At 37.5% G+C, this 27,108-nt stretch overlaps 1 protein-coding gene across 1 annotated transcript; it reads left to right on the plus strand.

Moving 5' to 3' along the window:
- Positions 1-1,606: 1,606 nt before the first annotated feature.
- On the plus strand, positions 1,607-26,946 carry LOC307160255 (uncharacterized protein). The gene is made up of 7 exons (XM_079874201.1): positions 1,607-1,659; positions 13,862-14,078; positions 14,287-23,688; positions 24,943-25,012; positions 25,144-25,312; positions 25,588-25,719; positions 26,040-26,946. Exons 3-5 carry the CDS (start codon positions 23,266-23,268, stop codon positions 25,161-25,163), a joined length of 513 nt encoding a protein of 170 aa, XP_079730327.1. The 5' UTR covers positions 1,607-1,659; positions 13,862-14,078; positions 14,287-23,265; the 3' UTR covers positions 25,164-25,312; positions 25,588-25,719; positions 26,040-26,946.
- The last annotated feature ends 162 nt before the right edge of the window (positions 26,947-27,108 follow it).

Consider the following 27,108-nt stretch of genomic DNA (forward strand, 5'->3'; position numbering starts at 1 on the left):
CCGAAACACGAGGACCTACTGTGCGCTTTCAGACAACCGAAACATTTGCCCTTTTTAGATTTTTAATTTCACAGCGGTTATGTTTTTGAACACATTTCCCTGCAAAACATTTGCTGTAATGTTTTTATGTTGGAAAAAAAAGATGGAATTAAATTCTGGTCTGAACATTTGGATTTGTGAAATGCATAAATAAAATTTTTCCCATTTCTGCAGTGGTTTTGTTTATTTGGACTCTTGAGATGTGGATCGGGTTTGGATGCCACATTGTCTCATTTTACAGGTTTTTGTCATTGATTATGATCTTCTGCGGTAAGGTATATTTGTATAATGACACATTACACTGTACACTTGAGTGCTGTCACACTCACAGGCAAAGGATTTCATGCAAATGTATGCTAGTTTTATGTCTCCCGTATCACTCCAAGCTTTCTTCTAAGCAATAATTTAAACACAAATCAAAATTTCATGTCCCAACTAGTTCTATTTGAAAAATCCCAGAACAGATCATGTTCAGCAGGCATATATAAATGTTTTATTGTTCTTGACAAGCTTCTGTACTTCTGTTGGGTTGTTGGAGTTTTTCCTGCCTTTTTTTTGTCACGTCAGCGCTAGGAATAGTTTTCAATGGCGTCCGCTGTATAAAGCTTCTAGATCACTTCAGCTCATGTTGAAATTTTTGTCTACTGAAATTTCTTGGAAAGATATTTTTGCAGTGTTTCGTCAGCAGAACAATCCAATAACACATTAAATAAAGAACCCACTGAAGAGATGTAACTGTTACGTCCATCCCTCACTGGCTTTCATTTCCGTTAAAAATCAAAGATGGCGCTGCTGTGAATAAGGTCTGTTGAACAGCTGTTCTCCTGTTCGTCGTTGTGCTGGGAATGAGTTTGCCCAGCAGAGGGCGACGAGAGTGAAAACAAACGTGATATTAATGTGTTCATCTTTCTTCGGAAGTCTGGAAGTGTTACAACATTCATCTGAATGGACTACAGAGGTACAGACTACAGACTAATCACATTATGAAATAAATGCTTTTCTCCAAAACACGTTGGCCATAATTATTGGCACCCTTTTATTAAAATCTTTTTGCAACCTCCTTTTTCCAAGATAACAGATCTGAGTCTTCTCCTATAATGCCTGAGGAGTTTGGAGAACACCTGACAAGAGATCAGAGACCATTCCTCCATACAGAATCTCTCCAGAACTATATTCTTAGGTTTTACTCTGTGTGATGGATGATTAAGGGAATTTGGCCTTTGCGTTTCATCATATTTATACTTCTGTGAAACAAGAAGTCATAGACAATTTCATGTTCCTAGTCACCCTGGTGTGCTAAACAATGGGAATATACTTTAGAGATATTTTACTCAAAACAATTCTAGGGGTGGCAAGTGTTTTGGAGGAAAACAGACTCTCTCTCTCTCTCTCGTCTCAGTGCTGTTTCTGGCGGACTTTCCCAGCAGCTGGTGAGCAGAAAGCATCATAAAACCGTACAGCACTGCAGCAACCAGTTACTGTCATATAAGAACAGCTGTAACCGCCGATATTACGTCCCTGTGGTTGTGCGTGGCTCTCTCTCTCTCTCTCTCTCTCTCTCTCTTTGTGCGCATGTGCGAAGCGAATGGTGGCGAGAGTGAGTGGACAGCTGAGCGCGTGGTGAGTGCGAGGTGTTTGTGCCCGCTGTGGCTTCTCTTTTCAAACTTTCTTTTTTGTTGTATGTTGTTGTTTTGTATTTTTGTTTAAACCGTATGTGTTGTGACTGGGTGATAAAAGGACTGTTAAAAGTTTAAGGGCGCTTTACGCCGGTGTTTTCGTACACTATGGCGGCCCATACAGGTGGTGTTTTAGATTCCCTCACGCGTCGGCATGGAGTTAAAATCGTGGCGGCGGGCAGTGCAGAGGAATGCAGTTTAGCTGTTGGAAATGTGATTGGGCATGCATGCGTTTTGGCTGCTTCAAAGATGAACAATGCAATTGTACTTTTTCTGAGCACGGTAGAAAAAGCAAATGAGGTGGTAGAAAAGGGCATTGAATTGAGGGGTTCTTTTGCATCTGTACTTCCACTTTCTACACCTGCTAAGAAGGTGACTTTGTCAAATGTTCCACCTTTTATCAAGGATGAGGTGTTAGCAAGAGAGCTTTCACGCTTTGGCAAACTTGTTTCACCTGTTAACCCTCTGGGGTCCTTCGGGTCCAAATGGACCCGAAGCCTTTAAATAAAAAAATGTAAAAAATCATAGCTTCATCGGAATGATCCGAAATTTGGTGACTTTGTTGGTACTTGGTATATGAACACCCAAAAAAATTGGGGACAGGATTTGAATAGTCTAAGTGGTTGTAAAAAAAATAGTCACACTCAGGACCTTCGGGTCCAAATGGACCCGCCATAGGAAATGAATGGGAAATTGGCAAAAATGTGACAATACTGAGTTTTTTTGTGCGTACAATCTACAAATCAGCCACGATCCAGAAAAAAAGCACACAACAGTGAAGGGGTGAATCTATAAAACATCAAGAGTGCAAAACAGACACATCCACACACACACACACACACACACAAACACACTTTTATACACATACACACTAATAAATTCAGATTACAAAAATCTGTTTTGAATTTTTAAAAATCACAGCTTCATCGGAATGTTACGAAACTAGGTGACTTTTATGGTATTAGGTATGTGAACACACAAAAAATATTGAGGTCATGATCCAAGCATGCTAAGTGGTCATCACACTTCTGCTCTTTGGTCAAAAATGACCCCCATAGGAAATGAATGGGAAATTGTCAAAAATATGAAAACACAGAGGTTTTTTTGCGCATACAATCTACAAATCAGCCAGGATGCAGAAAAAAAGGACTCAACAGTGAAGGGGTGAATCTCTAAAACATCAAGAGTGCAAAACAGACACATCCACACACACACACACACACACACAAACACACTTTTATACACATACACACTAATAAATTCAGATTACAAAAATCTGTTTTGAATTTTTAAAAATCACAGCTTCATCGGAATGTTACGAAACTAGGTGACTTTTATGGTATTAGGTATGTGAACACACAAAAAATATTGAGGTCATGATCCAAGCATGCTAAGTGGTCATCACACTTCTGCTCTTTGGTCAAAAATGACTCCCATAGGAAATGAATGGGAAATTGTCAAAAATATGAAAACAGAGTTTTTTTGTGCATACAATCTACAAATCAGCCAAGGACTCAAAAAAGGACTCAACAGTGAAGGGGTGAATCTCTAAAACATCAAGAGTGCAAAACAGACTAAATCTGTTCAGGCAAAAATCACTAGAATTCGCAAGCCTTTCTACAGAGAGCTGTAAATCCACTAGTGGTAAAAATGTGCTATTGCGTGATAAAAATGCTCAGTGTGTCCACCAGTTGGCGCCCATCTCATTTCAAAAATTGCTTTCATGAGGCCTAGGCTTGACTCTAAAATGAAATACAGCTTTAATAAAAATAAAATAAAAATTATATATATATAAAAAATTTCTATTATATTCAATGGGAAAAAATGGGTCATAATTATTGCATAAATATTAATTATAAATCATAAAATTATCTCAAAACACCAAAAAAGAAAAGAAAAAATATTATAAAAAACAAGTAAAAAAAAAAATATTAAGATTTTTTTATATATATATTAATCCCGCCCTCCGGGTCCATTTGGACCCGAAGGTCCCAAGTGTGACTGTTAAACGAAGGACCCCAGAGGGTTAAGAAGATCGCAATTGGTAGTAAATCTGAACTTTTGAAACATGTTGTTTCATTTAGAAGGTTTACATACATGGTTTTAAACAATGGGAACGAACTTGATCTGAATTTAAAATTCAGAATAGATGAATTTGACTATACAGTCTTTGTATCGACTGACTCTATGAGATGTTTTGGGTGTGGAAAGACGGGTCATCAGATTCGTGCTTGTCCGACCAGCAACGCGAATGTCAATAAACCCGGGCCTTCGGGTGTACAGCGTGAAGTGGTTCTTTCTAATGATGCGGATGAATCAGTTTCAACTGATGCTGGTGTAAATCAAGAGTCTGTGGTTGAATCAAGAAATGAAAAAACTGTCGTTGAAGAGCATGGCGAACAGTTAGAATCGGCGAAAAATGAGTCTGTGAATAGTAAAATGGAGTTGGTCCCAGTGAGTCAGTTGTTTGATGTTGATTCTGCCACTGAAAATCCAAATAATGAGGGTAATGTTTTATTGATGGAAGTGGATCAAGTAGACCTGTTTAAAACACCCCTGAAAAGGAAGAAGAGAAATGAATGTATTGTAAATAAACAAGCAAGAAAAACAAAAGCACAGGCCTATGAAATTGACCAAGGTGCTGGAAGTGAGAGCGATTCTTCTGATTCCACTGCTTCAATCTGTTCTCAGAGTGATTGGCCATGTCACGACTGCAGCACTGAAAAAATCAAGATTTTTTTAAGAGTGACAAAAAATCTAAGAGGTGTACAAGTCGTTGATTATTTTCCAAATCTTAAAAGATTTGTTGAAGTGACTAAGAGTTCAATGAATGAAGGATGCTTCTTAGACAAAGAAGTGTATCGTCTGAAAAAAATTGTCACTAAGGTTCAAAATCAACTGAGTAATAGCGACAATGAAGCTTGATTTAATGATGTTTGGGGCCTGTCTCATACTCAGTTTTTTATGGCTAATCTTATCCTGTACTATGGGTGAATTTCGCATTGCCTCTTTAAATGTGAATGGAGCCAGAGATGTGAGGAAAAGATTGGAAATATATGAGGTAGTGAGACAGAAACAAATTGATGTTTTATTTATGCAAGAGACCCATAGTGATGATAAAAATGCTGTTGAATGGTTTAAAGAATGGAAAGGTTTATCTTTTTTAAGCCATAATACTTCTCTTAGTGGTGGAGTTGGTATTTTATTTGATAAAAAATTTGTTCCCAGTTCAGTTAAAATGGAAGAAATCATAAAAGGAAGAATTTTAAAAGTGATTGCGAACTTTGAAAAATATGTATTCATTTTTTTATGTATTTATGCCCCAAGTCAACCAATACAAAGAATGTGTTTTTTAGATACTCTTTGTAAAACTTTAGAAGAGTGTAAAGGGGAAGAATACTTGTTCTTGGGAGGTGATTTCAATTGTGCAGTAAGCAGTCTAGACAGAAATCATATTGAGCCACATATGCCATCACGTAGAAGGCTCATTCAAATGATTGAAACGCATGATTTAAGTGATGTATGGAGAAATTTTAACAAAGATGTTAGACAATATACTTGGGTTCATGCTCGAGATAACTTGTTATCATTAGCAAGGTTAGACAAGTTATTTGTCTTTAAACACCACCTTAATATTTTTAAAAGATGTTTTATTTCTCCGGTTGGTATTTCAGATCATAGTCTAATAGGATATGTTATCTCCATGAATTCTGTCAAGCCAAATAGTGCCTATTGGCATCTTAATACAACACTTTTAGATGATAGTAAGTTTAAAGAAATTTTAGAATGTTTCTGGATTAATTTTAAAGAGGAAAAAAATAATTTTCAATCTTTAAAGAACTGGTGGGATTTTGGAAAAATTCGAATAAAACAACTATGTCAACAATACACCCTGAATGTCACCAAAGAATTGACTAGATCTGTTCAGATTTTAGAAGCTGAAGTTTTGAGACTTCAAAGTTCAACACAAACTGGAAATCAAGACCTTATTGATGATTTTAAACTTAAAAAATCAGCTTTATCGGATCTGTTGGGGTTAAAAGCACAAGGAGCATTAATAAGATCACGTTTTCAAAACTCAAATGAGATGGATGCTCCATCCAAATTTTTTTTTGGGTTAGAAAAGAAAAATGGCCAACGAAGATTTATTAACGTTTTACAATCTGAAAGTGGGGTTTTACTTTCAGATCCAATTGAAATGCGTAAGAGAGCAGTCAGTTTTTATGAAAAGTTGTATAAAAATGAGTCCAAAGAAGATCAGTGTATAGAACAATGTTTCTTTAGAGATTTACCCCAGATTTCTGAAGAATCTAATGAGGATCTTAATAAACCCATAACATTGGAAGAGTTGTATAAGAATCTTCAAAACATGGAATGTGGTCGAGTTCCTGGAATGGACGGACTGCCAATTGAGTTTTATAAATCTTATTGGAATATAATAGGTGAGGATTTATTGGAAGTTCTAAATAACAGTTTAACTGAAGGATGTCTACCTTTAAGTTGTCGAAGAGCAGTTCTCACTCTTTTACCAAAAAAAGGTGACTTAACTCAAATAACAAGTTGGCGACCTGTTTCTTTGTTATGCTGTGATTACAAGATACTTTCGAAAGTGTTAGCAACAAGACTTGGTAAGGTTTTAGCAGAGGTTATATATCCAGATCAGTCTTATTGCATCCCTGGGAGGTCAATAATTGATAACATTTCATTAATTAGAGATATTTTTGAAGTAGTTAAAATATTTGGTTTAAATGCAGGCTTGATTTCCATTGATCAAGAGAAGGCTTTTGATCGTGTTGAACATGATTATTTATGGAAAGTTATGAAAGCTTTCGGTTTTAATTCGGCTTTTAGTGATAAAATCAAAACTTTGTATAATGACATTGAGGGTGTGTTGAAGTTTAATGGTGGCTTATGCGCTCCTTTTAAGGTTCATCGTGGGATCAGACAAGGTTGTTCTTTGTCCGGAATGCTTTATGCACTGGCAATTGAACCTTTTTTACATAAACTGCGAAAAGAGTTGGCTGGTTTAAAAATTCCAAAATGTGATAATGCAATCAAGTTATCGGCGTATGCTGATGACATTGTTGTAATGATCGAAGGCCAGAAAGATATACAAAGTTTAATAAGAGTAGCCAATGATTTTGAATCTATTTCTTCTGCAAAAATCAATTGGAAAAAGAGTGATGCAGTGTTACTGGGAAAATGGAAAGAAAAAACGCCAGATCTACCAGGTGGTTTAATATGGAAAAACAATGGTTTTAAATATCTGGGGGTGCATCTGGGTGATGAAGCTACTGTGCAGAAGAATTGGGAAGGAGTAATTGAGAAGATAAAAGGTCGATTGGATAGGTGGAAGTGGCTTAAATCAGCAATGTCTTATAGAGGAAGGACGATCATAATAAATAACTTGGTTGCATCCTTTTTGTGGCATCGGTTGTCTTGTGTTGATCCACCAACATATTTGTTGTCAAAGATACAATCAATTTTGATAGAATTCTTTTGGGACAAGCTACATTGGGTAATACAAAGTATTTTGTATTTACCAAAAGAGGAAGGTGGACAAGGACTGGTCCATCTGCAAAGCAGAACTGCTACTTTTCGATTGCAGTTTTTGCAGAGATTTCTAAAAACTTCAGAAAATGAAAGTTGGAGAACAGTGACCAGCAGTATTTTAAAATCTGTTCAAAAGATGAACCTCGACAAATCCTTGTTTTTAATGGATCCTAAAAAGATTGAAATTTCATGTTTACCTGTTTTTTATCAAAATCTTTTTAAGGTTTGGAGTTGTTTTAATGTGAAATCTGAAAATATAAACTCCTTATTTTGGTTGTTGGAAGAACCCCTGATAAATGGTGCGAGACTGGATGTAATGAGCACAAGCAGCACATTTACTGAACTTTTTATTCAAGCTGGAATCACAACTTTAAAAAAACTTGTAACTTTGGTGGGGGCTGAATTTGCTAATGCTGAAGAAGTGACTGCTTGTCTGAAGATGAAATCTGTTCGAACAATGGCTCAAATATTACAGAGGATGCGATCTGCTCTTACATCAGAGGAATCTAATATGCTCAAAGACTATTGTGAAGGACTTGTTTGTCCTAATGATTTGGATCCTTTTCCTAAAATGGTTTTATCCCCCAATTTAAATGATCATTCTGGAATTTTCCTACAACTAAAGAGTTTGTGTTTAGATTTTAATGATGTTAATGGAAAACAGTTGTATAAGGTATGTGTAAAGTTTTTTAACAAAAAAGGTTTACATAAAAAAGTTGATACACCGTGGCGTGATGTTTTGAGATTGAATGAGAATGTAAGACCAGAGTGGAGAGCGTTATATAAGCCACCATTAACTAAAAAAACAGCTGACATTCATTGGAGGGTTTTGCATGGAATAATTGCAGTCAATGCTTTTGTTTCTATTTTAAATTCTGAATCAAGTCAAGATTGCCCTTTTTGTTCTGAAAGAGAAACTGTTTTCCATTGTTTTACTTATTGTTTCAGATTAAAGCCTTTGTTTGAAATGTTAAAAGCAATTTTCAATTGTTTTAATGAAGTATTTTCTGTACAGATTTTAATTTGTGGCTTTAAATATGCGAGAAGTAGAAGTGGGGAATGTCAGCTGTTGAATTTTGTACTTGGAAAAGCGAAAATGGCTATATACATTAGTAGGAGAAATCATGTAGAACAAAGGAATGATAGTGATGTGGTACAGGTGTTTAAAGTAATGATGAAATCCAGAATTGTTGTTGATTTTCGATTTTATAAAGTAATGAATAACTTAATGAAGTTTGAATCTATATGGTGTTACAGAGAAGCCTTATGTTCAGTTGTGAACGGAGAGTTGTGTTTTGCTTTAAATTTGTAAAGAATTAATTAATTGTGAAAAATTGTTTTTTTATGGTTGGTAATTTTTTATTGTAATAAATGTAATTTTGAAAAATCAAATCAAAAATCTCTCTCTCTCTCTCTCTCTCTCTCTCTCTCTCTCTCTCTCTCTCTCTCTCTCTCTCTCTCTCTCTCTCTCTCTCTCTCATTTTTGTTATTTAACCGCAAAATCGAAAATTCAAGCAAATATGTCGGATAGAGTAAGATGGTCTGGTATGTTTGGAGATAAATGCCGATATGCAATTTTATGCTTATTATAAAAAAAGTTATTTATCAGTGGAGAAGTTAGCAATTTCATTTCGTTTTTTTTTTTTTTTGGTTGCTAAACAACGACTGATTCAATCAATAGTCGACAGTGCAATCCATTACTAACAAACTAAATATTGTATGCATTACTGAATGAAGATTAGACAAATTAAACACTTGATTTTTGTGTCAAGTTTGTGTGGCATTCTTGGCATGTGCACGTCTGGTTAAAGTAGATTCATCCTGAAAATCAAACGGCTAACATAAATCTATTTACTGATAGCTGTTTATGATGCTAGATAGTTGGTCTAAGACTATATAAATACAGTATCAAATTTGATGAATTCATGTCAGCTGCTCGTCTTTGATATTATATATTATATATAATTATAGCTGTATTACAGATGCAGATGCAGGGCACCATCACTGATCACACTGCTGTTCAAGATGATATCCCAGGATTTATATCTCAGAACCAGGTGGAAATTTTAATGGTTTCTTACTTGCTTTAATCTAGCAATTTACTGCTAATCTATCAATAAGTCTAATTGGCTTACATAATGTTTTCTTGCCAAATTTGTGGACAACAGTCAGCCACCTCTGTGGCTTATGTGAGGCACATAAAAATTCACAGCAACATAACCAATTTAGTACTGCAGTGCTGTATGCCTAATTGCAGGGTTCGAAATGAGGGGGGTCTGGGGGGGTCCCGGACCCTCCATAAGTCATTAGGGACCCCCCATAATAATTTATTTTTGGATTTTGGGGGGTCCCCGACAAATATATTTTAACATTAAAAATGACTGTGAAAATTATAGGTCTTTAGTGACGTTTTATATTTATAACAGTAATTATTTTATTTCCTAGCGCGAGGCAGCGAGTGAGTTCCTATACAGCGTCACAGATTGTTGTTGTGGTGCTCCCGCAGACACGCACTGTAGCTGAACGCGGCAAAACGAAACCTCACAAAGAGTGAAATCCTGAATGAAAATCCTGTAAGTGCTTCGATTATGTTTATATCTCCATAATTGCTTATAGTAAAATATTAGGAGTTCGAGTTCCTATATCAAAAGTTGCATTATACCCAGTGTAATGATTAGAAGATGACGTTTGTCAACGTTTGCTAGCTGTATGAAGCCAAATGATCTGCCAGCTAACAGCAGACTATGGAAGCTTGTTTCCGCCACAGAGTGAAAAATTAAAAAGGTAACGTTAATTGCGACTTTTTAATCTCACAATTCTGACTTTTTATCTCAGAATTACGTGATATAAAGTCGCAATTGCAGGTTATAAAGTCAGAATTGCGTGATATAAAGTCGCAGTTGTGTGTTATTAAGTCAAAATTGCGTGTTATAAAGTCAAAATTATGAGATATAAACTCGCAATTGCGAGGAATATAACTTGAAATTCTGACTTTTTCTTCTCAGAATTGCATGTTTATATCTCGTAATTCTGACTTTAATACGCAATTTGGAGATATAAAGTCAGAATTGCATGATATAATGTCAGAATTGCGAGATATAAACTATGCTGAGGTAAAAAATAAAATAAAAAAGTCCGTATTTTTTCCCTTAGAATTGGACTTTATATCTCACAATTGTTATATCTCACAATTCTGAGAAAAGATGTCAGAATTGCGAGATATAAAGTCGCAATTGCGAGAAAAAAAAAGTCAGAATTCTGACTTTATAAGACGCAATTTCGACTTTATTTCACGCAATTCTGACTTTATAACACATAATTTCTGACATCCCAAGAAGACCATTATCCCACCTTCAACATTGGTCCATATAATTTTGCCTACAATAGGCTATATAGTGTAGCAAGGTAGTCTTCAGAATTTTTAAATAATTTAATAATTTAATTTTAGGGTACCCCCCAAGAGTCCTAAGTCATTTCGAACCCTGCCTAATTGCCAAAGGACATTTAAAAAATGTGCTGGTCTGAAGGGACATATTTACAGACATCATAAGGATAGTATTGTTCAGCCAAGACCGATTAGGCTAGTGCAGTGGTTCTCAATTCCAGTCCTCATGACCCACTACTCTGCACATTTTGTATGTCTCTCTTATCTGACACACTCAGTTCAGTTCATGGAGTCTCTCCTAATGAGCTGATGATCTGGTTCAGGTGTGTTAAATAAGGGAGACATACAAAATGTGCAGAGCAGTGGGTCACGAGGACTGGAATTGAGAACCACTGGGCTAGTGGATCTTACGTGTCATGTTTCCTCCTGCCGTGCCAAATGTGACTCCTTGACTGAGTTTTATTCTCATCTTAAGGTGCACATCAAAGAAGGACGAACTATTGTTTGTCCCTTCAAGCAATGTGATAAAACATTTACTGTGGTTTCTACATTTACATCTCATTTGTCAAGAAAACATAAAAGAAGTGAAGAGGGCAATTTAATGAATTCTGTTATCAGTCTGGCTGGTGTAAGTGGACCTAGTGGTCCTCATGGAGACAGTGATTCGCAGTGTGATGTGGAGATTGATGCTGATGACAATGCAGATCATTTGGAGTTTAGCCCAGAAAATATTGAAGATTCACTTTTTTTAAGGAATCTTGCTCTGTTTTATCTTAAGCTACAGGCAAAGTTACTGCTTCCGGCCTCCACCATTCAGACAATCATTGAAGATATGCAGTCAGTACATGATCTCAGCCAGTCTCAGTTATTTTCTAAATTGGATGAGAAGTTACGTCAGATGGGGATTTCAGATTATTCAATTAGGGCTCTAATAGATGATCTGAGAGCAGAAGATCTTTTCCGAACTCACAATACACGCACATTAAAAACAGATATACGGAGAAAGACTGTTTTCAAGAGTCAATTTAATTATGTCGAGCCTGTTCCAATATGCCTGGGACAAAATGATGCCGGCAAGGACAGCTTTGCCCATTATGTCCCAATAGACCAAACACTCAATGCTCTTTTTCAGAGTCAGTCTGTATTTGAGCAGTACAAACAAGTTCATGCCCATACAGAAACTGACAATGTTTTTCAGGATGTGTGGGATGGGGAGCATGTAACAGACAACACACTTAAAAAAGATGGGTCTTTAGGCTTGATCTTATGTCAAGATGCTTTCGAGGTGGTAAACCCACTTGGGTCAGGGAAAAAAAAGCACAAAGTACTTGCTGTGTATCTTTCTCTGGCAGACCTTTTACCATACAATAGGTCAAACACTGATCAAATGCAATTAGTTCCTCTTTGCAAAGAGAAAGACTTCAAACATTTTGGCCAGGATTTAGTCCTGGGTCGCTTGGTTAAAGATCTGAAAGAACTTGAGAAAAGTGGTATAGTGTTACCAGATGGACAAGTCTGTAAAGGAATACTGCATGCTATTTGTGGAGACAACTTGGGGTCACATAACATTGGCGGATTCTTTGAGAATTTCAGCACAAGTGTCCATTTCTGCAGATGTTGTGAAATGGAGAGAGAGAAATTCCATGCAGATCCACTCAGTAGGGCCGCTACTCGCACAGTACAGTCATACAGAGAACATGTGCAGAGAATTGAAGGGGGGTTAGCCCATAGTGGAGATATCAAATTTGACTCCTTGTTCAATGAGTTATCCTATTTTCATGTATGTCAACCTGGATTGCCACCATGTATTGGACATGATTTGTTTGAAGGCATTGTGTCCGCTGACCTCTCATTGTACATTCAGCATCTGGTCAAGGTAGACAAACAGTTTACATACCTTGAATTAAATCGAAGAATTAATCGGTTTAAATATCTCAGCAATGATGCTAATGACAAACCATGTGAGGTTAACCCAGGAAGTGACAAACTCAGTGGCCATGCTGTACAAAACTGGTGCCTGCTCAGGTTATTACCACTACTGATTGGAGAGAAAATTCAGTCCCCAAGTGAAAACAAAGTTTGGCAACTTGTCTTACAACTGCAAGAAATGGTCTCTCTCATTTGTGCTCCAGCCATTTCAGCTGGACAGATAGCGTATCTGAGGGTCCTCATTGATGAGTATTTGTGTTTCAGGAGCCAGGCTTTCCCAAATCACAAACTGAAGCCTAAGCACCATTATGTTTCTCACTACCCTGAGCTCATAATGTGTTTTGGTCCACTAATTAGGTTATGGACACTGAGATTTGAAAGCAAGCACACTTACTTTAAGCAGTGCTCCAGAAAGCTCCACAACTTTAAAAACCTCTGCTTAACACTTTCAGAGAGGCATCAGCTTTTCCAGGCTTATCTGCAGGCTCGTAGTCTCTTTGCACCAGTTGTTGTAGCAGAAAAGGCAACTGAGTTTTTTCTTGAGGACTTCAATGACTACATCAGGGAATCTGTTTCAAACTATGATTTTGGCCCTCACAATACACTGATTGCCAATGAGGCAACTGTCAAAGGCACAAAATACAAGAAAAACATGCTTGTGTCAATAGATGAGAACTCTGAGGGTCTTGTCATTGGAAAGATTGTCATTATACTGATACAGAATCATTCAACAGTATATTTTCTCACTGAAAAATCTAGGACTGTGTTTCTTCATGATGTCGGTATTTATGGCTTTACTCCAGTGCAGGGATGTTACTGCTGTGTTAAGCAAGATGACCTTATTGATTATTATCCTTTACCAGCATACACATTCTCTGACATGGCAGTAATTGTACCACATCATTCCTTTCTTTCAGTGTACAGCCACGATGCTGGAGCAAACAGTCCCACAGGCCTTGCCAGGAGAATCTGAAGCTGTTCAATATATGTTATTGATGGAATTTCTATCTCTCTTATTGGTATACAGGCTATTTTACTGTCATTTTGGGTTGCTGTTTTGAATATTTTGCCTCTCTCCCATTGCCAATGCATTATTAATAATCAACACCCCAAAACTGTAGCATGTTTACCAACCTTTTCTTAAATGACGGACAACTTCTATTTTCTCTCAATAGCTCGTTCATTGGCTGAATCCTAATGGAGTGTAAGACATTTTTTCTCTGTTACAAGAGTACATATTGTCTGATATGACAGTAATTGTCATTTTCTTTCTTCTCAGTATACATCAATGCCTACTTTTCTGGATAAAATGATGGAGATTGTGCCAAGGGCACTGCTGAATATTCCAGAATCTATCCACACCACTATAATTGATAGAATTGTAAATGCTGGCGGCTTTACATCAACACAAGAACTCAGATATGTAAAAGAGGACGACTTTGCAGACTTACTGCCTCTTGTTAGACGACGACAACTTTTGGAAGTATTCCAAATAGGTAAGCTTGCTTTTTAAGTTACAGTACTATTCTATTACATGGCTTGCAGAAGTTCATAACCAATGTATATTTCACAATTTAAAAACATTACTGGGATTTGGATCTGGATTGATTTTCTGGGGTAGGAGAGGATTCTGCAGTTGTTATATTTTGTTGATGCCTTCAATTAAGTTCACATGACCCATCTCATATTTTTTGTCATTTTTAGAGAGTAAAGTGATCACATTAAATCTTGAAATCGTCCCATCCGCCACCACTGAAGTCAGCAGCACCTTCACCAGGTGCACGACGGCAAATGGTCAGGATAATATCTGATGAGATGAGGAAGTATGAGCTGAATCCAACACGAGCGCAGTGCCTTGTAGTTTGCCGGAACATTGTTCACCAGTACCCAGAAAGTTTTGCCGATCAGTGAGACAATGACTTTGCTGATTCAAGTGAAAAATCGCATCGAAAATCTGAACCGTGTAAGCAGTTTTCATCAGCACCGTTCAGCTAGCCATGGACAAAAGAGAGGGCCTACTGATATTGTTGGAGAATTTCCTTGATTCATGTCTAAGTATGATGTAATGAAAATGACAAGCATGACAAAATGGGTCTGAGAAAGGATGAGAGAATGGAAAATAACCAGTATGCATCAGCAAATGCAAAGTGTCAAAATACAGTATGAAACAGAGCACCATTGTGTGAGGTTTGACCAATAGAGAAGACATGTCTAACTGTGCCAAGGTCACCAGGCGTGACAGAGGGGAAGAGATAGATTTGAGGGTGCCCATTGGGCACCTAGCGATAAGAAAAAATATAAGACATGAACACTGGCCATTGTAACTTCAGATGTCCGGATGGCCAGCCGGCTTCTCACTTTGTTGCTTGTCAATAAAGTTAATTCTTCTGACCTGGAACCTCGACTCTGAGAAACTTCTTTGAGACCTGAACCAAAAAGAACTATGAATTCGCCACAACATAATTGCCGAGCCGAGCCAGGAGGGACAAGGGGTCGAGGAGTGACCACGGTGGGCGTGCTGGCAGAGGCCTCACAAAACAAAGGTGCACCAAAAAAAAAAAATAAGGTAAGCAAATTTTGCTTATATTTGTTTTGTGCTGCCCCTGGTAAGCTAGCGCCTGGTTGGTGACTGCCTTAAACAAAAGACCCCACCAAAAAGAACCTAAAACTAATAAAAGAAGGGAGGAAAAAGGAGGGTAGGTTCCAGGTTTTGAGAAAAAAAGTGCATGCAGTATCTGTTTGTCTGTCCATACGCAGGAGATGCGTATTCCATTCGCATGAGGTGCATTGTACACATGTGCGTCACGGTATTTTATGCGAAAAGTGCGTTTGCAAGATTATATGTTGTATTGTCCCTAAAACGCAGGAAAGGTGCGTTATAACGTGAGAGGCACGTTATTTGTGTACGTGAGAGGCGCGTACCCTCAACGCAGTAGACGCGTTGCACGTGAGAGGCACGTGATTTGTCTGTCTTATATGTTTGTAAGTGTGCGTGCAACGCCCTACGTGAAAAGTGCGTTTGAAATGATAAGCACGTGATCTGTTAGTTTGATCTGTTTTTGTTTAGTTGTCTAAAGTGATTTCTCGTCTTAAAATAGGAGGAGAGAAATCTATAGTCTGATCTGTTTTTGTCAAAGTTTGTCTAAAGTGATTTTCATCTTAAGTAGAAGGAGAAAAATCTGTAGTCTGATCTGTTTTTTGTTTGTTTGTCTAAAGTGATTTCTCGTCTTAAAATAGGAGGAGAGAAATCTATAGTCTGATCTGTTTTTGTCAAAGTTTGTCTAAAGTGATTTTCATCTTAAGTAGAAGGAGAAAAATCTGTAGTCTGATCTGTTTTTTGTTTGTTTATCTAAGTGATTTTTCGTCTTAAATAGGAGGAGAGAAATCGTTTTGGAGAAAATTAGCATTGATAATAATAATGATATATACAATAAAATATAATTTGTTTTTTTCTAAAAACCCAAAGTGCTAGAAATTAAAAGTTAGAAAATTATATAGCCGTGTTTGAGCAGAATTGATAGAAAGGACGGAGACGCAGAGACAAAGTGTTTTTAACTGAGCTCTGTGCTCTGCATGAAATTACATTTGAGCCACTGTCCCGAAATTGTTATAAAGTATAAAACCTTGGCACCGCTCAGTGAGAAAAAAGGGAGTGAGAAAGCTGAGACAGACAAAGGCACATAAAATAAAATTTAATTTATTGAATTAGTGTTATTAAATGTTGAATGGATGATAAAACAGAAATTGATGAGAGGAAAATAAAAAAACCAAGGTATCAAGGAACAAAGAATATTCCACGAAATTGGCTTTGTCGGCTGTTTGGCCATTCTCCGAACTGTAATCGATGTGATCCGAATAGGGAAACACAGCCCATATTGTCAAAAGTTTGATTGATTGACTTTGTCTTTTCATTTGTTACAAGAAAAATAGGGAAATAAGTGTGTGAGAGCAGCGCTGTGTGAGTGTGAGAGAGCGACTTTGTGTGTGTGTGTGTGTGTGTGTGAGGCTTTGAAGTGGGTGTGAGAGTGGTTTTGCGTGTGAGGGCAGCTCTGTATGTGTGTGTGACTCTGAGTGTGTGTGTTTCAGAGCGACTTTGCGTGGGTGTGAGTGACTCTGTGCACGGCTGTGCGACAGTGTGTATGAAATCCCGGGTGTATGAGTGTGCGTTATAACAGACTGAAAGTGTTTATGTTGATTTAAAGAAATAAGGAGGGAGAGAAGTGATAGAGATAGAGTTTTTTCACCTTTTGACACCTGAAGAAAAGTACACATGTGGTCTAGAGTGAGAGATAATTACGAGGCTAGATTGCGGAAAGAAGAATGATTTTCAAGATGCATTAAAGATACCAAAGGTATTAAGAATCACTTCTGGTTAGAATAGATAATGAAGGGCAGAGACAGGAGTTAACAGACCAAGGGAAGGATGAGCTTTGAGTTTTGAGTAAAAAAATTGACAAGAATAACAAACTTGAACCAGGTTGAACGAGAGTGGCTCTTAGGGGATTGACGTGATGTGATAAAAAACAGATAACTCTTGAAGCTCAGAGACCACACTTGAACAGATTTGACCTTCCCAAAACTACCCTTTTGGATTCCTTGCTGACAAAATCAGAAATAAAGCTAAATCCATTGTACATCCCATACCTGAAAAGAAATGCCTGGTACACTTGGCCTGAGGGTTTGGGAGGAGCCATGATTTTGAGGAACATGTATATGGTAGTAAGCTCAAGGCCAGAAAAATGGGAAAATGACACAATTGTTAAAGTCGGACAGGGAGGAGAAATCAGACCAGCACAGATAGATAATTGGACACTGGAAAAACTGGTGGTAGTGGTAGTTTTGAGGAGCAACACCGACCATACCAGTCATATGTTGGTAGCAATTCATGAAAAAGACAGAAGTGCAGTCGGCTGTCAAAAAAGAGCAGTCAGTAACAACTGAGAATGTTGCAACGATGGACAAATAGGAGGGGCAGGAGAGGAAACGGGGAGACAAATCTTAAACAAACAAAAAAACAAAAACAAACAAAAAAAAAAAAAATTTTAATTAGAAATAATTTGGCTTTGCCTCTTCATTGTTACAAGAAAAAATAAAATAAAAGTGTGCGCGCGCGTAAAATGCACAGATTAGGACTATTTGAAAAAGAATGATATTCATTTATAAAGAGAAACTAGAATTATGAAAGAACACTTGTCTCTTTCTCATATAGCAAAAGTAAATGGTGACTGTGATATGAGAAAGAGAGGCAGAAAGGAGGGGCTGCCTCTGACAGAGAGAGGAGGGGCTGCAAGAAGAAAGTGAGACTGCGTGTGTGTATGTGTGTGTGTGAGGAAGGAAAGGAGGGAGACAGAGAGAAAGAGTTCACCTTTCCTAGTTCTGACTAGCTTATAAACCAGAGAGTGAGCAACCATTTCCAACATACACTTTGAACAACACTTTGAGAGATTTTATTTATAACTGTTATCCCCACCAGTGGACCTGTAATAGAGGAACTGAATTTTAAAATACCTGAGAAAGACTAATCAAATATCTTAATAAATGTCTGACCATCTTGCTGAAAACTAGTTAAGAATAGATGCAAGCTGGGGTTAGTAAGGAATACTAAAAAGGAGTGAAACACACTGATAATAATTAAGATTATAATGGCATCAACACCTGTAGAGATACCAAGATCAAAATATTAAATTTATACTATAGGACAACCCTCCAAAAATGGAGATAGAAGCCAAAAAAAAAAAAAACGACCAGCTGAGGGAACATTAGATGTGGCTATGTGCAGAGACAGTGAAACATTCGTAAAAAATAAATAAATAAAAAGGTATCCAAAACAGTTTACTAAGAGATCAAGTAAGATTGGTGAAATCTGCTAATCCAGTCAGAATTAAAAGTAGACTAATTTCACAAATACCAGGAAAACACCAATAAAATAATTGATAATAAATTAACCTGAAAGAAAATATGAAAATTGCTTAAATGTTAGTTGACCGGTCTATGGGGGAATTAAATTAATAAGCAGGCCTAACAGGGATTGATATGGAGGATTGCACAAACTGGTGGCCATCAAAAACACTGGAGTTTTCTCTTTAGTATAAGTGGTTTGTGTAGTTCCCAGAGGAAAATCAAATAATTGATAAAAAGGGTTATAGAAATATCTGACATTTAGAGATAAAATATTTATATAGAGAGATACATGCTAGCTGTGGGTATGACTGAGCTGTTATATAAAGACATGGCCTGTGATGTTTGCATCTTGTTGTCCCTGAGACAGTTTTAAATTTGATCCATTGCAGAAAATGAGATCTTTGGATTGTGTTACTTAAAATAACTTGTGCACTGTGTTAAATGAGCAGGATTGGGTGACCAAGCTAAACAGACATTTTTAACAGCCATACTGTATTATACACATTTCACAGTAATGAGACTCATTGATTTAATCCTAAAATGCTTGAGAGAGTAGGGATTGATATAATGAATGATGAAAATACTATATATGTGACTGAAAATAAGGCAACTCAGACAGACTGAATGGCTGCTATTTTCTGCATTCTGCAAAGAAGAACTTGCTTTATTAAAATTGCATGGGGAAACTGCTGTTATCAACCAGATGATACTTCTGAAATTTAGGGACAATTGAAAGAGATGGTTGTAGAATTTATAAAGGATGAATTTGATTCATGCGGATCTCTGAGTGTTCAATTTCCAGATGACACCAGACAGCTTTTGGGACGGCTGCCTCAACATAAACAACAGCAACTGGACTGTGCAACAAGTGAGAGCAAGAAACATAAGGACACGGCTGCAGAGAAAAGAAGAGGCGTTTGGTTGGTGGGCCTTCATCCACCCTGAAAGAGGAAGCTGAAACTTCTGAGGGGCTGGTATGGACAAAGACTGTGTTGATGCAGAGACAACCAAGAAAAACATCCTGCCATCATGCAAAATTGCCTTCTCCATGGCTTGGCCAAAAGCCAGACTGAGGAGAGGCAGAGAGACAACAGCATCCAGAGTCAAACCACTATGTCCAAACATGACACCAGACCCTTGAATGCCAACAAAGACTGACAGATCAAATGCATCGGATGAGGAGGGAAACACTCAGACAGCAGCCCAACCAGTTCAACTGATCGCTGGTCCAAGCAGAAGGGCTTCATCCTTTACTAAGTGAGCACAGGTGATCCGTTTTCATTGATCACTACAGAGACCGCTTCAAATTTCATTGATTGGCAATATTAATTGTATTTTGATTATTCACTGGTCCAACAGCAGTTCTCTATATTCTGTGAAGCTGACACTCTCTATTTGCTTTCTTTCAATAGACATTAGTCCAGCTGTAAGCATTAAAAAATGGGAGGTGAAGTGTTTGCATGACTCAATAATTAACTACAACTGACGCTGGACTTAGCATAGTGAGGGACTACTGCATTAACCAACTAGGGGTAAATGCATAATTAGATAATTGATGATGTTGTCGATTAAACAGAGAGCTTTTGGGCTCTGCTTTCAAGACAGAGCTGATATAAACTTGAGTGATACTGAGCTCTCTATCAGGAAAAAAGAGGACATAATATATTCAACAACAAAAATATGGATGATAAAGCTATGGTGCTGGTCACTCCATCTTGGTCAATAGTTAATTTTTTTTAGGTTTAGAAATAAAAATAGTAATTACACAAATTACAAACACGTGATATCACAAATGCTGTCATTACCAGGGATTGCACGATGTTGATATTGTTGGTCATGAATTCGAGATTATGCTAACATCTCCAGTCATTTAAAAGAGCATCTCATAAGCAACAGAAGAAAAGATTATGAAGAGAAATTAAATTAACAGATGAATGACAAATCAGATAAGAGAAATTGATAATGGTTCTTTCAAATGACAGCATGTCCAGACCTACCAGAAATTTTTATCTATTAGATATTGAAAAATTTGGGGTTTATGACAGCAGTATTTAACACAATCAAATGGAAACTGATATCGACCAGCTGTGTTATTCAAAACATTTAGACACTGTCACATAGGGAATGCCACATTGCCTACATTCAGTAGCTTTTGTCATCAGAGTTGTGTTACCAATTTACAATGCGCACCTTGAAATTTAGAATAGATAATTGAATATAAAATTAAGTCTCTATCATTAGTCAAGAAGGCATAAGCAAAACCCTCAACTTCAGACTATTGGACAAATGAGGTATTAAAAGACAAATAATTACACTAGCAACCCTTTTTACTATTTTAATTTAAGATGCGAATGGTTTTGACCATTGCGCAAGGGGGGAGATTATTAGAATAGTAGAATTAGAAAAATAAAAAAAGACAAAGATTCACAAAATAATGTCAGAAAAGGAACAGCAACTCCAATAGGCTCTATCCAAGTTCCAGAAGGACCCTTCAAACATCTAGTGATGGATTATGTGGACATGATAAAATCAGTAAGAGGAAAAAGATACAGATACAGTTTTCATAGATAGATTTAGCATATGGGTCGAAGTAGAACCCTCAGCAGACCAAGGAGCAGAGACTGATAAAAAATTTAACCAAAGAAGTCATCCCAAGATTTGGCATACCATCTCAGATTAGCTCTGACAATCAACAGAACAATTAAGACTAAGATCAAGCAATGGATGCCTTAGGCCATTAGCTAAAATACACCAGCAAAATGACATGGCAAAACAGACAAGCTCTGAATTGGCTACTGGCAGAAAAAGGAGGGGTATGTGTGATGTTTGGAATTGACTGTTGTACCTTTATTCCGAATAACACAGCCTCTGATGGAGTTTTTACTAGGGCCATGAAGAAGCTGAAGGATCTGAGACAAGAAGTTGCTGAAAATGCGGGGAGATACAGAGACGTTGGATACTGGTTTGACTCTATATTTGGGTCTTGGAAAGAATGGTTCATTAAGGTGGGAATAATAATATCTGTGGCTGTTGTCATTTTTCTTTTGTGTTTTGTGTTTTCTTTTCTGCTGTGTTGTGCCTTTTCTAAGATCCATGCTAGCCAACGTGGCCGCCAAACAGATGATTAATGTGTCAGTCAAACCATCGGGAGTTGACATCGGGTGCACAAACACAAGAGTGCACCAAATTGGGCCAGGACTGGACGAGCTAGATGACTTCCTGTAAGGAGTTCTGGTGAAGGAGTAAGGAATGGGGTACCTTGTTATTTCTGACAGTTTGATTCTGTTTCGGATAAGAGAGGGAGGTAGTAACATTGTGTATTTTAGTTTTTGGGGTAAAATTAGACAGATCATTAGAACATGAGTAGAGCAGGGAGTTAGTTAGAGGGTTTTTAATTGTTTCTCTGATTTTTATGAAGGACCCCTTCCTGAGTGTTTTCTTTTTTTCTTTTTACACTTATAATCCTACTGAGAATATTTTTACATATAATCACACTAACAGTCACAAACATGAATATGTGAATGAGAGGGGACGATACAAGGTTTGAAGCAGGTCATTGCCCGTGGTACGAGGTAATGCAACCAGATATAAAGGGAAAAGATAAGAATGTTTTTTACTATTACTAATCATTTTATTCTTATAACAGAGTACTTCTAATATTTTAAAGTTTTTTATGAATCAAAAGTGAAGTATGTGCATAAGACTACTGGTAGATGTTTCCATGGGGTAAACAGAGAAATTAATAACAAGCGCGGTCGCCAATTGCCGGACAAGCAAGGGCAGATTCAACTGGTGGTTTAAAAACCCGCTGTCTGCTCCAACCCCAGATAGTGCCCAGGGCACCTCTGGCAACGATGGAGCAACCCAGATAGCACTCCAGGCCACCGGAAGCGCCTGTGCAGTTCCTCTGGCACCGTGGGATAATCCTAACTTTAAGTCTGTACACTGAGATATGCTGATTAAGATGAAAACAATCTTAATTTTGAGTCTATACACTGAAATATGCTGATTATGTTGAAAAATCAAATGTTTGAAATAATCTATCCCTTCAAGACTGAAGATAGATAAGGAAGGTGGGATCTTTTACTCCACCCTAGTCAAGTGGGGGCGGAGATGTTTGGTCTCACTATTCCTCCAGGGTGTACCTTCGTGAGTGGGCTTATTGATAAGAGAGATGGATGGTCCATATTGGCCATGATTGAAAGATAATGGGGAGAGGCCTGTTCATGAAGATACATTCTGGGACAGAAAAGAAGGTGGGACTAGGATTAGTCCCAAAGGGGGGATATGTTGGAGAATTTCCTTGATTCATGTCTAAGTATGATGTAATGAAAATGACAAGCATGACAAAATGGGTCTGAGAAAGGATGAGAGAATGGAAAATAACCAGTATGCATCAGCAAATGCAAAGTGTCAAAATACAGTATGAAACAGAGCACCATTGTGTGAGGTTTGACCAATAGAGAAGACATGTCTAACTGTGCCAAGGTCACCAGGCGTGACAGAGGGGAAGAGATAGATTTGAGGGTGCCCATTGGGCACCTAGCGATAAGAAAAAATATAAGACATGAACACTGGCCATTGTAACTTCAGATGTCCGGATGGCCAGCCGGCTTCTCACTTTGTTGCTTGTCAATAAAGTTAATTCTTCTGACCTGGAACCTCGACTCTGAGAAACTTCTTTGAGACCTGAACCAAAAAGAACTATGAATTCGCCACAACAATATATATGGATGTACAAGATTCCAGCCCAGCCTCCCTGCATAAGAGACTGAGGACACAATGGAGACCAAGCGTCAACAACTGGAAGGGATCTACAGTCGGGATGGCACAGCTGGTGCTGAGAGACCAGAGGTAAAGAAGCTAATGGATTCTACTTTCTACCTGCAACGGTCCCACATCAATGTTGTACCTACACCAACCATTGCATCTTTAAAAACCAAGTGGCCGTACTTGTTCAGTCAGAAAGGACTGTACTCCCACTTTGAGCTTCTTACTGATATTCCTGTGCTGCGTAGCCTTGAACTTGCCATGGAAGAGTGTGGCAAAGCGATTGTGGAAATGTTCAAGACTAAACCGACAAATGCAAGGATGAAGGAAGTTCTTCGTCAGCGTGATGATGATGTCGAGCTGTCCTATCAGGTCATCCATCTTCTTCTGTCTCACTTTTCCGAAGATGTCTCAGGACTCATTGTTCTTGCAGATGTAAGTTCCCCTACACACAAACGCACACACCTCTCTCTGCCTCTCTTTCTCACACACACACTCCTCTCTGACCATCTGTCTCTCCCTCACTTTGCCTCTATCTCTATCTATTCCTCTGTCTTTACCTATCTCTTTCACTATCTCTCTTTTTCTCTTTACCTACCCTGTATCTATCTCTCTGTTTTATCACTCTCTCCCTATCAATCTATCCCTATATCTTCCTCTATTTCTACCTCTATCTCTCCCTCTCTCTCTCTGTCTCTCCCTCTATATCTGTATCTATCTAATTCTCTCCCTCTATCTCTTTATCTATCTCACTTTATCTATCTATCCATCACTATCTCTCTCTGTATCTTTCTCCATCTCTCTATCTCCCTCTCTCTCTCTGTCTCTCCCTCTATATCTGTATCTATCTAACTCTCTCCCTCTATCTCTTTTATCTATCTTTTCTCTATCTATCTATCTCCCTCTCTGTCTCTCCCTCTATAGCTGTATATATCTCCCTCTCTCTTTTATCTATCTCACTTTATCTATCTATCCATCACTATCTCTCTCTGTATCTTTCTCCATCTCTCTAACTATATCCCTCTCTCTCTCCCTCTATATCTGTATCTAACTCTCTCCCTCTCTCTTTTATCTATCTTTTCTCTATCTATCTATCTCCCTCTCTCTGTCTCTCCCTCTATAGCTGTATCTATTGAACTCTCTCCCTCTCTCTTTTATCTATCTCACTTTATCTATCTATCCATCACTATCTCTCTCTGTATCTTTCTCTATCTCTCTCTGTCTCTCCCTCTATATCTGTATCTATCTAACTCTCTCCCTCTATCTCTTTTATCTATCTCACTTTATTAATCTATCCATCACTATCTCTCTGTATCTTTCTCTATCTCTCTCCCTCGCTCTCTCTGTCTCTCCCTCTATATATGTATCTATCTAACTCTCTCCCTCTATCTCTTTTATCTCTCACTTTATCAATCTATCCATCACTATCTCTGTATCTTTCTCTATCTCTCTGTCTCTCCCTCTATAGCTGTATCTAACTCTTTCCCTCTATCTCTTTTATCTATCTCACTTTATCTATCTATCCATCACTATCTCTCTCTGTATCTTTCTCTATCTCTCTATCTATATCCCCCTCTCTTTTTATCTCTTCCTGTCTCTCCATCTCTCATTCTATCTATATATCTATCTATCTCACTCAGTGGTAGTCTTATGTCATTAATATTGTGTTTAATTTGTTCTGTGTCCTAGGGATATGCCACTGCAGCTGACCTTGAGAGTTCACTCTCTATACCTGCAACTCCTCGTCTGATACTTCTTGGTAAGTTGGTTTTAGATAGGACAGTTGGCTTTAGTGTTGTATGTAGTAAATTCAATGGTATCGAACTAAACTGTATTCAAAATGAAAACTAAAACAGAAATTTGACAGTTAAAACATTTCTGTTTCTGGAGAAACGGGAAGCCACTTCTAGCGCTGGATGCTCAGCCTTGAGGGCCAAATCGTTTGCGAAGGGATCCAGTCCACCTTTGTGACAGGGCTGGCGTCTTTTTTTTCCTGTTTTTACATCTTTAACCTACAATACCAAGAGGAGGCAGCCTGCACGCTTGAATTCATCCAGAGGTAAGATATTGTCTGTTAACACCTGCATTTTTTTCTGGCCTAGCTGTGGCTCAAGCATGGTTTCAACAGGTCTGGTGATTGGATTTAGCAATTAACTTTGATTTAGAAAGTTGAAATCGTCCCAAAAAAGAAAGTTAGAAAGTTTTAGTGCAACTTACAATATTCACAGAGGCAAGAAGATAGTGTATGTTGAGGATAGTTCATGTACATTTGTTGTCTTTGTGCTGTTAGTCTGTGTGAATTACTAGATTTTTAACCAGTGTATACTTTTTCAGACGCTTTGTGGGTATAAACCCAGAAAAAGGGACAAAGGCTGCAAAGGGGAAAAAAAGTAGAACTGTCAATTCGCACGTCGCCAGCCTCCTGCGCAAGCTCATGGACTTTCAGTGGGATTTCATTTGAAAATGGTGAGTAAGATGTATACATTACACATATGTTCAAACAGCAATGACTCAGGAGGCTGGGGAAATTCATTCTAATGTTCATTCTCAACTGCCTTTCAAAGTTAGAATGCTGAACTCCTCTTCCATGCTCTTTTGCTATTCTTTTTTTGTTCTTTCAATGAATTGTACTCATCACACTTTCTATTATTTTATGTTATTCTGTCTGTTTTGTGCTGTTTCTAAAATTAGCTTTTGTTAGGTCAAGCCATGTGATATAATTTTGGATTAAAAATTTGAAATTATGGAATTATTAATGTCTCTCTCTCTCTCTCTCTCATATACAGCCCCAAGACTTTGCAAAGGATCCTCATTGTGTGCTTTGAGAAAATGGTTAGTGTTTGAGCACAATGGTTAAGTCTAAGCAGTGACAGTGTTTTTATTGTTTATTGCTCTTTATTGATGAAGAGTTCCATTAAGTGTTAAGTATTGGTTTGAATGTATTCACACATGTTGAATTTTAGTGGTTTAGGTAACACTAAGTGTTAAGGTTCAGTATTGTTATAATGAACAATGTATTTGGGTTTAAAAATGTATTTTCTACTTTTAAGCCATGAACATGAGAAAATGAGATTTGTTTGTGATTAATCTGAGCCTATGTGTAACATTTTTATGTGACCTGGGGGCTGTTCCATAAAACAAGATTAGAGTATAAGCCAGGCTTATTTCGGTTAGTCAGACTTATTGTCGGTGGATTCTGTTTCATAAAGCAAACTTAAAATAGTTCAAACTCAGTTACCCTGGCAACTTATGCTGGGAAACTAGCCTGGTCCAGGGCAGGCTAACTGTCAGGCTAAGCCCCAGTTGTTACACAGATCCTCTAACACTGACCAACAAGAACACAATGATATTACCACTGACACTCTCTCATACCATTATTGGACTTTATTAACCACTATTAGTCCAAAAATAAATACACAGTATATAGATAGATAGATAGATAGATAGATAGATAGATAGATAGATAGATAGATAGATAGATAGATAGATAGATAGATAGGCCTAAATACAATATATATATACTACAGGTTTTCTTTTTTTACTGGCTGAATGTTTTGTGCCCAAGATTTAATTAGATTGTTTTAAAGATTTATGAATACATTTCTCTCTGGTTTTGTTTGGCAGCTGTTTATGATTAGAAGAACATTAGAACACAATCTGAAAAAAGCTTTGTAAAGCAGAAGTTAAAATCACAAAATTAAAAATAAATAATTACAAAAGCAGAGTATACATTTTAACTGGTAAGATGAATCTGAGCTTAGTAATTGACAGTATTAGCCTACATTTGATTTACCCCATTACAATAGTCCCTTTACAGTTAATTGCTTTCATAAAAATATACACACAGGTTTAAAA

Source organism: Squalius cephalus (genome assembly GCF_949319135.1).
Source record: "Squalius cephalus genome assembly, chromosome: 6".
Taxonomy (NCBI): domain Eukaryota; kingdom Metazoa; phylum Chordata; class Actinopteri; order Cypriniformes; family Leuciscidae; genus Squalius; species Squalius cephalus.

Excerpts from the sequence above, each read along its gene's own strand:
- LOC307160255 (XM_079874201.1), top strand. The coding sequence starts at position 23,266 with ATGGAGACCAAGCGTCAACAACTGGAAGGGATCTACAGTCGGGATGGC. Across the intron at positions 23,689-24,942 it reads GACTCATTGTTCTTGCAGAT|GGATATGCCACTGCAGCTGA; the intron begins GTAAGTTCCCCT and ends TCTGTGTCCTAG. Across the intron at positions 25,013-25,143 it reads TCCTCGTCTGATACTTCTTG|AAACGGGAAGCCACTTCTAG; the intron begins GTAAGTTGGTTT and ends CTGTTTCTGGAG.